General features: G+C 41.8%; 1 protein-coding gene across 5 annotated transcripts in view; it reads left to right on the top strand.

The window, feature by feature from the left end:
- Magi (membrane associated guanylate kinase, WW and PDZ domain containing protein magi) overlaps positions 1-14,246 on the top strand; it is a 43,567-nt gene that overhangs the window by 8,654 nt on the left and 20,667 nt on the right. For all 5 annotated transcript variants that reach the window (XM_022849346.2, XM_022849345.2, XM_022849343.2 and 2 more), the window contains exon 2: positions 170-910. In XM_022849346.2, the coding sequence (XP_022705081.1) occupies positions 424-910 (487 nt within the window). In that variant the 5' untranslated portion in view covers positions 170-423. The remainder of the gene's footprint in view (positions 1-169; positions 911-14,246) is intronic.

Here is a 14,246-nt window from a genome sequence, read left to right as displayed (position 1 = left end):
AACATGTCGCAGATCCAAAATGGTTCAATCGTTAAACACCTTTGCTGGTACAGAGTGTCACGATGATTTGTGCCTCCTACCTAAAAACTTTACTACTTCACTTTGCTATAGTGGAATTAACCAACATTCTATTGCTTGTTTGTTATTTTTGTATATTTGTTATTTTCAGGCGATAGCTATGTGACGTGGCACAATTAGGCAGGTGACAATCACAACTAGAGAATGTATCATAAGCAAGATTAGTATTCAAGGAGGCTATGAGACCGCTGAACAAGGTAGCAGTGACTATTCGTCAAGCGTAGCTGTCTTTTCTGTCAAATCTCTTGCTGCTGTTTGAAATTTCGCAGCTGATTCTGTGGTGGTGAAAGGCGCACCAGCGTTCCGCCGTTGTCACTCGAATTTCAAGAATGATAATGTTGTTGGATGGAAGCTGCAAGGCCGGTTGCAGCGGGGTTGAGCGGTTCCGGGGGGCCGTTCCCTAAGGAGACCACGAACACGGCCCTAAATAACAACAATAATCGTAACAGTGACGAAAAAAACGGAAAACAAAGACGTAAAATCATTGACGACGACGACAACGCCAACTCAGGCCCAACCCGAGCGGTTGAGGTTGGTGGGGCAACAACTTCCGGATCTTTTGCCTCTTCTGGAAAACGACAGTCGACGTCGATAGCCGCGCTGATTTCCTCGTTTGAAGCATCTTCAGCCGGGGCATCAGGTTTGGCAAGTGCGACCGTTAATGCTGCCAGCGTTCTCCCTTCCACTACTTTGTCGTCGCAAGGAAACACACTGGTAGGCGGTAGTCTAAAAACTGGCGCATTTAGAGCCTCCGTAAAAGCAAAGGATGCTGCCGTTCTAACCGTTCGAGGTGGTGCGGAGAATGCACAATTCGTCTATCTCGATAGTGAAGGTAAGTTTTTGATTAACGTTGATTCCAACTTGGGTCCTTTTCACTGTCTCTTTCAAGATTTTACTTATATTCTAAGTGATTAAGAAGCTCTACGATGTTATGTTATGATTCTAAGAATGTGTAGTGTAATATAGACCGTAATCGAACTCATACACTAGCTTAGCTAATCGTGGGCTGATATATACAGAAGGCAAAAAGCGATTTTATAATACCCGTTTAGTTCAAACGGAGGTAGGGAAGAACGCTTTTGGTGAGTTGCTCAGTGCTAAAAGGACTACTACATTTACTTCAGTTGCCTCCACTGTCCAAGCGCTGTTTATCAATGTAATGTTTCTTATACAGCGATATCAATGTTTTCATTGCATCGGTCCATAACATTCCTTTCAGTTTATTGGCTGGTTCATATTGACACGCTGCTGGTAGCGACGCCAGCAACACAGTCTAGTTATACCCATAGCTACAGTACGTTATGATTTTGTACCGATATCATTTATTATCACCCTGACTGTATAAAAATCGACACAGAAATAGATCTATTCCGAAAAAAAAGTGCATATATCTGGTGACATTGCTTAAAACATTTATTAAAACGCCCGGTAATAGGTATCGGTGGCTAGCTCCATTTTTGTCGTGTGTCATATAGTATTTATGATTGTGATTTATTTCGAGTTTAGAGCAATGGTGGAACTAAGAAAACGGACAATATAATCTTTTGTTCAAAAATTTATGAGTCATGTGTTTCAGTTTGACAATAAGTATTGATTTAATTGTTTAAGTTTAAATTGTCCCTTTCGAAATAGTTATACGGCGTTCTTCGGTTGTGGTTCGTTCTTGAACCGATACTGGGAAGACTGCGTCTTGATCTCATTTTCTTATCCGTACACCCAGGTCTGATAACCTGTAATGACGTGTTCAAGCAAATTTGGCTTTTCTAAAGATGCTAAACAGTTTACCTGAACCAGTTTGTTCTGGACATTTATCTGCTAGACACTTAGCTGTTTCAGCGCAAACCTTGCCGCAAGTCTTCTGATGCCTAAATGGTGGGCCGAACGGCCTGACATAGGTTAACTGAGAATTCTATATTTTTTGTTAGCTTTCTTATAGTGACTCGGCGGTTGGTACCCCTTTCACGTTCTCGTCAGTAATTGCTCCCATAGGCCGTCCAGAATAAGGATCGTCTTCGATAGACTCTTTTTCGTCTTTGAAACGTTTGAATCCGCTTGTGTACTTAAATTTTCACTCGGTATTCATCTGGTTTCCGTAGGCACTCTGCAACATATGCAAAGTGTTTGAGCGGTTAATTTCGTTCTTAATATAAAAACCAATGTATGCTCGTTGCTCTATTTGCGAAAAATCGGAGAACGCTCAATACATACACTTTCACTGGAAAGCCCGAAATTGTATCCAATCGTTATGAAGTTTCACCCAAAACAAACAAAGATCATCTGTTTGCACGAAAATTTAAACGACTCGTTCATTTTGACAAAGGTACGATACCTAAATTGGACTTTTTTAAATGTTCAATTTAGATGAAAACGAATATTTCAACGAATATTTTTTACATGTTTTGTAAGTTTCGTTCCCGAGTGTACCGCTTATTCCAGATAATCACGATTTGCTATGATTACAGCTTCGATTCAGCTGTTAATCTACTAGACCACTGTCTAGTCATTTCTAATATTCAGTTTCTTTTAGTCCGCAAATGACGTTTTAATGTTAACGTTAAACGATATCGGTAGATTAAAATATCGTGAAAATAAACTGCGCTCAAAAAATTAAATGCAATTAAATTTTAGGTTGATAGCAGGCCAAAAGCCCCAAAAAATGCAAGGGTTCAGGATGGCCAAAAGTGCAAAAGATTTAAGGAAGCACAAAAATCTCATAAAAGCTAATCGTTGGTGTTTGTTTTCTTCCCAAGTAATAACGGTCGTTTCTTTGAAAAATGTAGGTTATTAAAAATGCATTTTCGAGCCGTTTTAACAAACTTTTATTGAGGACCTTCGCCTTATGGAGAGCTTCCGTTTTCTAGAAGCCGTATGAAAACTAACAAGAACGTTGCCATCAATTTTGGAAAAATGAAAGCTCTAGGTAAGGGTTCGTTCAGTGCGAAGGGGCTGAATAATAGCATATTTTAGCAAAAATTGCGGAAATCACGCAATGTTTTCCATCATCACAAATGTTTTGTTTTGTTCTAAGAAGAACAGGCATTTTTAATATTAAGAATGGCAGAAGAACACACGCCTGTTACGACAAACAGTCCGTTAAAATTTGTTCGAGCCTAGGCGTGTGTGTCATAGTGGAAAACACTGTTTTTGCTAAAATAGCTGAAATGTGCAATTATTCAGTCCTTTCGCACCGAACGAACCCTCACCTATACCTTCCTTTTTTTCTCCAAAATGAATGGCATATCTTATTGTCAGTCTTCACGCGGTTTCTGGAAAATCGAAGATTTCCATAAAGCGAACCGGAGTCCTCGATAGGTTTAAATTTAAAAAGTTTATCGACAAGGCATTTTAATAACTTGGATTTTTAAAAGAGATTACCATTGTAATTATTATTATTATTATTATATGCGTGGCAACTTAGCAAAAAAAAGAACGACCAAATAGATCTCCACTTACACAGCACGATTGAATACCCTAGGGGTTAATTCGTACCCTGTGTTTCTCAATAATTTCAGATTTTGCTACGCTAATGGTTGCATCATTCATAAAACGATCTCGCCAATACGGCTTTTGCCATAGCTGCAATAATCATTCGCTTATTTTTAACGACTGTTTAAGTAAGAACGGTAGCGCTCCTTATTGACCGCGTGAACAAAGCGAGAAGAAAGCGATTAGCTACTATAGTATATATCATGAACCATATGTAGGGACTGCTAGATATGTACTCAACGTAGTTAAATTTCTGTCGGAAGTCATAGCACAGTATTATTGCTAATGCACACCATACTGATTAGACTAACAATACAAAGCCACAACATAACTAGCAGATTAAAACTACTATAAACACAAGTGAGTGGTACCGATCGATGACTTAGATTTAAGGTCCCCGTGATAGCTTAGTGGGTAACGTATTTCTCTGCTCTTCTAAGGGACACCCGGTCATAGACACACGCTTCGTTTCCTGCTGGAAGCAAGCCGTTTTATGGAAAACCTAATGGCGATACCGGACGTAAAACTCGAAACGAAGGTTTGAAGAGAGTCGCTAATCAACCAAATGTCTGAAGAAGCTCAGCAAAAGTAAATTCCAGACTTGACAAATTTGCCACTCAAGAGTTGAAGGTTCTGGCTACCGTTGGCTAAGTGCCGTTGATGTCAGGTTAAAACGACTGCGCGCATAACGTAAACATCAAGCATATACTCGGGACTTTCTGCTCGACAATATTTTTATACCTTATAAAAAGCTTTTACCAAGATTTATCGTTGCGCGACATGGTTGTGAACCGCCGCTATCAACTTTTCCATTTTTTTATGTTTTTTTTTCGAAGCAGAGTCAATACATATATTACACGAGGTAATAGATGGAATAATATTGATTACCCATCAGTGTTCTCTAACGGTGGTTCCATGACCAATATCACTGACAAATCCACCACGATCGATATCCCATGCTGTGTGTGTTAACTATTTGTCTGCAGCGTTGTGAAAAAAAATAGCTCTTCAATCATATGGATTGGGCCAGCCGGTCTTGTCCTTGAACTTGGTCACCGCTTGATATGGCCTCCTCGGTGGCTGAGCTTCACCACAGAATTTGGCGGCGAGTTTAATAGTTGCTTGTGCACGAAGCGCGCAGCGATAATAAAACTTCATAGCGACTTGCCGTTTTCGGTTGGAAATTTTTGTCAACGCTGCTACGTCGAATTTCGCACGAAAACTTTAATAAAATGCTGTGACGAAGCTGCGGGACGTTTTTGGCTGTTAGATTTACTGGACGATGTATGCATGAGCATTGTTATTGCGGGTTAATGATATGGATACAGGTGTGAAGTTTAAATTACAGTTGTTACTTCTAGTGCTTAAATTATCATATTTTAATTTAGATAGTTGGCTGGATTCTCATAGGCTGCTACGAAAGCTTTAAATACGACAATATTAAAAAATAGTGTAAACAATTTAGAGTCAAGCGACGCAAATAGCTAGATAATATTATGCTCGGTATCACGTACAACGCTGTAGAGTAACAAATTAAGACACTTCCTTTAGATGTTGTGTCAAGTTTTCAGTCGACTCAAGAACTTGAAGAAGTTTGGACACGTTGACATGTCTGTGGAAGTCAAACGTAAAAATCGGCACTATTATATCTTCTGTCGCGTTCTCTAAGAGTCGAAAAAAAACGTTAGATTGCAACCTGCAGGTGGCGCTGCTTCTCGTTGAAAAACTAACCTAGCCATATGCTGGGGCGTTTTGCGTTTGTTGGAGGTGTAGCTTACTACACGATCAGTGACAGTAATGGGGTCACATGTTTATTATGAATAGTTCTTTTGACTTCTATCCGTAGTCCCTAAACGTTGACCACAATCGACCTTAACATTTCGTATGATATGTGTAGTCTCAAAAGCACAGCGTATCAGATTTAACTAATATGAACTTTGTGACTGAGCATTTACAATACTATTTTTGCGCAATCTCTATATAGCTATAATAAAAAAAAGTTATGGGATAATTAAAAAAGATTCAGTTGATAACCACCAATTTTTTACGGAAATAGTACTCAGTATAGGTTACTATTCTGTGACAAATGAAGACTACAGTAAAAGCTATCTCAGAACTTCCCTAACTTAGCATAAGATCAAGTTATAACTAATTCCTTTTGCTAAGACGTTATTGTTGTGATTGAAGTTACTATTTTTCTTACGACATTCATTGTTGAACACTTGCTTACACGAAAGTCTCAACCTATAGTGTGTCTGCATTCTAATAAGCAATACACCCTAACCGCTCAATTGCCACGTAAAGGGGTTTCCCGTACGTCCTATGCGAGTTCTTCTCTCGTTGTATCTCATTTGTCCCTTCGAACTATATCCATATACAGAAGGCTTCTCTCTTTTATATTTGAGAAGAGCCTGCGTTTGTCTGTTTGTTTGGCCTCTGTGTCTTTTTTGGTTTGTTACTTCCGCGTTCCATTTCGTGTTAATCATTATATTAGTTCATGCTGCATTCTCTTGGACAGCCCCAGTGCTTCCTCCGTGCCCTTTCTACTATAGCGTCCTCTTTGGCTAGCGGGTGATGATTATAATGATGGCTTTCCATCATCTTCGCTGTTACTGTTGTTCCGTTCCTTTCCTTCGTCTTGTTCAGCTTCTGCCGTTGGACTGTTAACTTATGAGCGTGGCTGCTCAGATTGTGGCTTTATTATTACAATTAACATTACTATCCACTAGTAGAAGTCGAGCAGCAACTGCGAGGGATAGCATTCAATGTAAGTATTCGCAGCAGCAGCGGTAGTTGGTCGTAGGATTGACGTCTGGCGCGGTTCGTCACTTTCTGCTATTCGGCTAGCCCATGTTTGCTATCGCTGATTGACTATCTGCGTGTGGATGTGTGCCGTTGCTGTCGCAATCGCTGCGAAGGCAGAAACTCTCTCAGTCTTTGTCCCTTTTTCCTTCTGTCCCTTCTGCAGCCCGTAGGTTGTCGGTCAGTGGCGCTGAAATTGCAACGGCGGCGGTGGCGGCGGCGATGGCTCTGGTAGTTCATTGTTCGTTATTGTTCTTGATTTACTTTACCAAAAGCAACCAACTCAACGACGGCGAAAAGCAAGAGACATACAGATCTTATCGTTGAGTCACGCTCGCTCGTAATTCGTTGATTACCAGTAGTAGTAGTAGCAACAGCGAGAGAGCAAGACGCCGAAAAAGTAACAGCAGTATCACCATGAGCATTATTGTTGTCGTCAACATCATGTAACAATGATCCCTGGCCCCGTATTGATACCACCACTGTAAGTCGGTCTCCTGCCTCTTCAGCAGCCTTCTGTTGGCTGACGAGCGGTCTAGTGCGTGCGCATCTATTTGCGCTGTGGGTTTTCGACGATTTAGGCCAGGCCGGCTATAAGCAGCGAGTGTTCGCTTATCTATGGGCCTGAGTGTTCGTTCCTTTTTTGTTTCTCTCCCTTTGCCCTAACCTAACTAGAACGGACGCACGGCTGGGATGAGCGCGCGCCAAAGACTAATAGTGTTCAGCATCTTCAGCCCGGGATGTTAGACATGCTAAGGACCAGGTAGAAGCTTAACATAGCTACAATGCGCTTTCGCATTGTTGTAAAGCATACTGACTTATAAAATTGTCCACATTTTTTAATACATATATCGAAGAAATCGTTTTACAGTAATGGTACCTTGTGTGCAGGAAAAATTGGGAATTATAGACGTCTGCGTACAAGCATGTGTAGGGCAAGTAATATTTGAAATCAATCGCGACAAGCGTATGTACCATCGATCCAACTATAGAATGTCTAGCGTGTCTTCATTTTGAACAAAAGCGGTTGTAGATTTGTACGAGCCAGTTGCTACTTGTATCCAGCCCGAGATCGTATGATTTCTGAAGTGCGCGAAGATTACGTTACGCAGCATCGCTAAGATCGTTGCGCGGCGTTGTCTTTTCGCAGTCTTCGATAAGATGAACCGTATATGGCTGGACTATACGCACAAGCACAAGGACACCAGAGTGATATCAACGAGCCTGAGAACGACCGGCGTGACAACAACAACCTTTGAGTATAGACACGTAGTCGTTGTGTATTAATTTGTTCGTTAGCTCTTTTTGCTCCCGTGTGCGTTTTTCGTTCATTCCATTTGGTCAGGTAGCTTTATTTTTTTTTTGCAATAATAACAAAAAACATTATTTGTGAAGACCGTAACGAAGGCAGTAGTAGATACTGTAATTTACGCGTCAGCTGTGGCTGGCTTTAATATCGCTCTGAAGCTATGAAAGCTGAAGTGAAGCCCAACTAGCTATTGCTATATAATATTATAACTTTCATTAAGTGATAATGGCGATGTTATCGCTCACTGCTGAGATACATTCGCCGCACGACGAGCGGCAATGGCATCAATAAAACAAAGCATGGATAATGGTACGAGAAGCGCGAGCAGCGGTTCCCCTGTTCGTGCGTAGTGATGGTTACGGCGAAAGTAGCAGTATCCTGGCAATGATTGCAAATGTCCTTTCATGTCTCACCAGCTTCCGAATCCGGAGAATGATGACAACGAAAAGAGACAGTGATAGCGTTGCCTGAGTCGAAATTAAAGCGAGGCATAACGGTGAATGAAGGGATGGCAAACAACTGTAAGTATGATAACATTACTGCCTTCCTACTACTTCGTGCTTTGCTTTCCTTTGTCATCATTAGTGAAAAAGAGGTGATTTACGAAAGCGATGATAACAATAGTCTAAACACTGTGGCACTATCGTTATCGTTTTCGTTGCTGTCGTTCTGACGTACAGAAGGTACGGCACCTAAATAGGGATTTTTTTTAATACATCTATTCTAAGTTTGTATCTAACAGTTATTTCATTGATTTCCTAGCTATCCAATATAACCGTTATTCACCGTAATTATAAGTCTTGTCTCGGCGTCTAGGCCACCCTGTAGTCATTTTCAAAATATTCGATCTTTAATTGGCAAGTAACTTCGTAATTGGCAATATTGCTAAGCAAAAAGTCCTTGAAGTGTCGTGCAAAAAAAAATCTCGAAAATATTAACCGTTGACACAATTTAGCCGTTAGTTTCCGTATGAAAAATCCAGGTGTACTAAAAAAGGCTTTTGGAGCTATTTTGATAAATTTCTGAGTCTTGTAGACCTAAAACTGTTTGAAGATTTTCCAGTTTGCCTCATGGAAATATATATATAAGCATTTATGTTGGGGCGTTTTGACTGTGGGATAAGTAGAGGTCGAATCTAGTAAATGAAACCCAATGCCAGTTGTTGTTGCTAATCTTGTTATTATTATATAGCAATGATTGTTGCAGCGTACTCAGCAAGTGACCATTGACGGCGAGGAGGGTAGCCTTTGGTCTTTGTGTTCATCTCATAGGAAATGGTTACAACTAGACCCTACCGTGGTCACTATCGTAAATATTACGAACAGTTATTGAGGTGTTGTTGGCGTGAACGACGTATAGACGATGTGAGTTGATGCAGGCTATTACTAGTCGTAGCAGGGGGGGACATCAACGAGCCGAAGAAGTCGAACTGAAGCCGACATTTTCGTCGTCCGTTCGTTTTCTGCTATTAGCTGGCAGTTGCTGTTGCGGCGTCGTTACGTTGTGTGTAGCAACTATTCGGCGTCTATCTCATCATCTACCGCTACTATTCGTTCATGTTGCTGAAATAGCAAGTAGCAGGAGCTGCTGTCGCAGGTTCCGTCCTGCTCTAGTCATAGTTCTCGTTGTTCCAACCGGTCAGTGATAACTAGTCGTTGGCAGACGCTGTTTGGAATGGCGAAAAACCCAAAACTCAATGTATATACAGACAGAGCTGAGTATTATTAGTAATAGTAGTTGTGGAAGAAGCAGAGTCTTCGGACACCCAGGCTGGTGCTATCGATGATGTCGCTGCTGTGATCCATGGACACATACAAAAAAGGCACGCATACAGATGTATGTGCACATGTGTGTTTATGCCCGTAGGCAGACCTAGCTGCGAGCGGCATCGCCGCAATGATTAGTCAGTGCCGCGTTTGACAGGTAGCAACACCCAACAGCGGCTAGCAGTTACTCGCACACAAACATATAAATACAAATACACCTACACATATGCACACGGAAACACAGACCCAGTAGATTAAACGGAGAAGACTAGGTGCTACAGATGACCCGCAGCAGTAAGCTGTCGCAGTAACAGCAGCTGGTTCTGCAACAAGTCCTATCTATCTCGCACCTTCGCTTCCTCTTTCTCCCATTGGCGGCATTTCTGTTTCTGCCGTTATTATCGTCACCGAGTTTTTCATCGATAGTCGTGCCGATGCTACGTTATCTCGCTGTCGTTTGCTTCAATAGCCCAAATAGCAAAAGTCAAATGACAAACGCCATTATTAGAGACTAACTACATAGTGAGCCGACAACAACGATTGCTACTGCGGCGATATGACGGCATCGCAACTCATCGTCGTTTACGGGCTGCATCATGACCATCATCGTCAACAATAGTACCATCACTGTCACTAATACTGCCGCCGCATGTGCCATCTACGCGAGCAACTACCCAGACATACGCTCACTAATTCGAATAGGATACGCAGGGAGCACCGGGGAATGGGGTTGGGGGAGTACCGGTTATTCGTTCGCTGCTCACTATCGCTATCGGGCGATATGACCAAGGAAACCAAAAAAACGAAGAGCAGGACGAAAAGAAGGATCGAAAAAAAACGAACCGGCAAAGAGAAATAGCAAATGAACGGGAACTGCAAGACAGAAGATGCAACGCGACATGACGCGCTAATGTCGAAAAGCGTTCTTCATTCTGTTACTGCAGTCAGTCAATCAGTCAGTGAATCACTCTAGTGTTGTCGTTAGCAGAATGCGAGGGTTTCGTGCCCGCTAGTTTTCGGACGAAAGAGATCGTCAAGCAAGCGAGAGGAACTGCGGACACTCTGTGTACCACGTACGGAACGCTTTGCAACGAACCACGCTAGTTGCGGTCGCGGCGGTAATAACAGCGGCAGCAAAAGCAGTATCCGTGATCCGTTTGGGTCACCTTATCGTGAGCTGCGTTTATTCGTCGTTCGCGGTTCAGTAGCCGTCAGCCTAGTTGAAATGGTGACAAAGATTGAAAAAAGTTGATAAGAGGCGCTTTACCAATAAGAGGAACTTGAAATCGGCGTGAGCATTCATCCACAGTGAAGTATCTCGGCACCATCTAATGTGCAATAACCGAACAGGCGATTATTGATCCAACTGCTATTAAAATGAAATGGCTCAAGTTATACGCCCGAAATTGTTGTTAGACGTTCAACGTTAGTTATATAAATAGTACCAATACATCTGAGTAGTGCCGCTCGACTATACTAATATATTAAAGAAAACGTGAACGAGTTGACATAGCGAATCTTTTTTCGTCAGATAATAGACAAATGCTCCTCTAAGATACAACGGATCTGTTTATTTGATCTGGCAATAAACTACGGTTGAATCAAATGTACAACGGATTCTCGCGACCGTTCCGTATGCAGTAAGTTTATTGCGGAAGACTAAGCAGTCAAAATGTCCGTCTACCAAACGACGAACTTATTTGATTTATTGCTTATCAATATTACAATATCCCCCTCGTAGGAACCTATTCTACGTCACGATGGCCTAGTAATTCGTATATGAGTGTCGTATGTAACAAAAAGCTACTCCGTAACGTGAAACGATTATACGCCATTGAATGAAACGGCGTCTCCCTATACCGACGATCCAAAGCCACGATTCAACATTGTGTGTTGCTTTACGCGGCACGATGGGCTGACATCGCAACAACAACTAAATGCGAGACGTTGTGGGGCTTTCTTTCTACATTCGTCGACAGCGGCACATTTTCGCCAGATCCATCGATGTTTTTAGCCGGCTATACAACAACTTTACTTCGCCTATCGAAGAGCGACAAACGCACAGAAGATCTTATTGTTTTTTAATTGAAATGCGCAAAGCGGAAGCTACACAGCCTTTGAACTTGTGAGTCTATGAATAAAGCCCTAGCTCATTTCTGTTAGGACGTTTTCCACGCTTGCAACAGATGTAAATAGATCCAGAAACACAACTTCATGACAGCTTTATCACGTGTTGTTGTTTTGCCGCGGCTTTGGCAGCTGGTGGCTAAATTTCCTGCGTATTCGCCCCCTACCAACCCGCTGCGACTATGACAACCACTTCGGAGCTAGCAACGGTGACTGATACACGTTCATAGTTCGATGGTTTCATGGTTAGTCAGCGGCCGGCTTTTCTATGTCAGCGGTTAACCACTTTCAGTTTCGTCTTGTCGACTTTGATGAGTAAGACGTCAGCCGACTGGAACGTCAACAAGCTACAGTCGATATGAGAAGAGTTAGCGGTGCCACTTCTGCTGCTACGGTGGCGACTGTTACCACTAACGGTGCCGGCGGCAGTGATCACCAATTGACGAAATCGAATAATTAATAATCGTCTTGCCCTACAAGCAATTATACGACACCCACATTTCGGTTACACAGGCCGATAGTGACAAGCGCGGCGGCAGCTACAGGGATTTCGGAGTAGTAGATGATTTCCATCCACGTTTCGATGCGGGTTTGTATGTCTATAGCTTAATGGATGGGTACTAGGTTGATTTGGCGCTGGCGTTATAGTTGTTCTTCTTGGAGAAAGCTGTTTCCCGCTAGACTGCCCGTTGTTTATGTATAGCGATCTATGTATGAGTTGGCGTAGTCGATCCAGTGGGGTTTCACACAACTGCTGGGGGGTCCGTGTGCATATCTGAGTAATTTCAGCCGTAGTAGACGATACTGTTGGCCAGGGATAAGAATGGCTGATTTGGATGGCAAAATCAGAAACATAAATAATTCGCTCCGGTACACATATCTGTAGGTGCTATCTAGCACGCTGCGATCATTTTTGTTGTTCAAGTGCGACGTCAACGAAACGTACAACTACTTTTAATGAAGAGTGGAAATAAAGAAGCCGCATTCGGTGCGACGTGACTTGGAGTGACGGGCGTGGCTGCGCTAACAACTTGGTTAGTCCGGAGCGCTGTTCTGTGGGCATAGCTAACGACAACCGGCGCAGAGTGATTCTTTTTTGCGACAGATGTAGAATTTCGCCATTTCGTTTAGAAAATAGAGAGAGCAAAGTCCCTCGGACATTTCACGGCTGGAGTACTGATACAATTGATGAAAAACACGCCGATTCGAGCTAGAACAGGCTAAATCTGCATAAGCAAACTAATGGGACATCACTGCAACCACTGCTAGAACTAGCGTAGAAGTAAGATCCATTACATAAATATTATACATAATATTTGAATGAAATCGAGATTCTGGCGCTTCTAGATTGAATTATTCAAACTAATGTAACGGTTTTGTAACGGTAGCTGATAGATTCGACGTATTTTGCGTAACGATAGAAACATACGCAGTAAATAACTTTCTGCCACGTAACGTTCATGGCGGCGTCGAACATGACGGCCCGTTGATATTGAGAATCGCACTAACGGATGGCTACTTATAAAAATCGCTTACCTAACCTATACATATTACGGTGTTTTCTAGCTGTCAAATTCATGTGAATTCGTAACCCAACAATACTAGTAAAATGCTCACTTATTCGTTGGCAAAAAAACCCGCTCTTCTAAGATCATGTAAAACACCGCACGTAATATATATATATATATATATAGAGAGAACTATGTGTACCTGACCAAGCATTCGTTTGAGCTAAATGAACAGCTGTCATACATGGGGCACGGCGAAACCTCGGGCAAAATTGTGCAGGTGTCTAAAGGAGGTTGGACCAGTTAAGCCAGTAACAAAGCGTAGCCCCTTTCCTAATGTTGCGGTAGTGCTTCTTCATCTTATCACTGTAACAGCATACTGGTAATGTAGCTTCGATTCAGACTCACCCGCAAACGGAAAATGGTCAGTGACAGTGTTACAAATAGCTCAATACGATACTGACGACGTTGAAAAATAGATTTCCAGAATTGTCAACAAGTCTATAGGCGTGAAACGATAATTATCATTTACAGTCGCCAACACAGGCAGAAATACCTATAGGTGTGCGCCTTCATTGGGTATCGGAGCTGCTTAGTTCAGCCGATAAAATATTCATTTTCGTCGGGTTTGACCGGCCTACTTTTTGTTTATGATTTCTCTGACATGACAAATGAAAGCACAGCAAAGGACTAATGGCTAACACCGAAAATTGACCATTCGCTGTGACAACTAGACGAGACCCGTCTTTAACTTGACAACAGTTCAGCTGATATATAGTGAAATGACCTATATTTTAAATATAAGTTAACCTATAATAAATCAAGCGAGTAAAATCATACAGTTCTCTGTTGACTCGGTAAATTGTTTTGTTTGGCCAGATTGTGTTTTCTTTCCGTTAGCTTATATAGAGTTATACGATATACTAATTAATCGATTATAATTAAATTAAACTCATACGACTGCGGGTTCACAACATTGTTAGGCTTTCTAGTGAGGCTTTACCGTCATTACCCATTCATTTAGATAGGATAGAAGAACGTGGTACAAAACTGATGGTTTTTACTAGCGGGATACAATATCAGAATATTTCAAGATGCGAGCAATAAATGGTAAGCAAAAGAGTGAGGCTTGCTTTGCAATGTCCTATCAAAAAATCCTTTATTCCTATT

The sequence above is a fragment of the Varroa jacobsoni genome, unplaced genomic scaffold, assembly GCF_002532875.2.
Source record: "Varroa jacobsoni isolate VJ856 unplaced genomic scaffold, vjacob_1.0 scaffold_1400, whole genome shotgun sequence".
Classification (NCBI taxonomy): domain Eukaryota; kingdom Metazoa; phylum Arthropoda; class Arachnida; order Mesostigmata; family Varroidae; genus Varroa; species Varroa jacobsoni.
The sequence above is the reverse complement of the archived record's forward strand: the minus strand, read 5'-3'. Positions and strand labels throughout refer to the sequence as shown.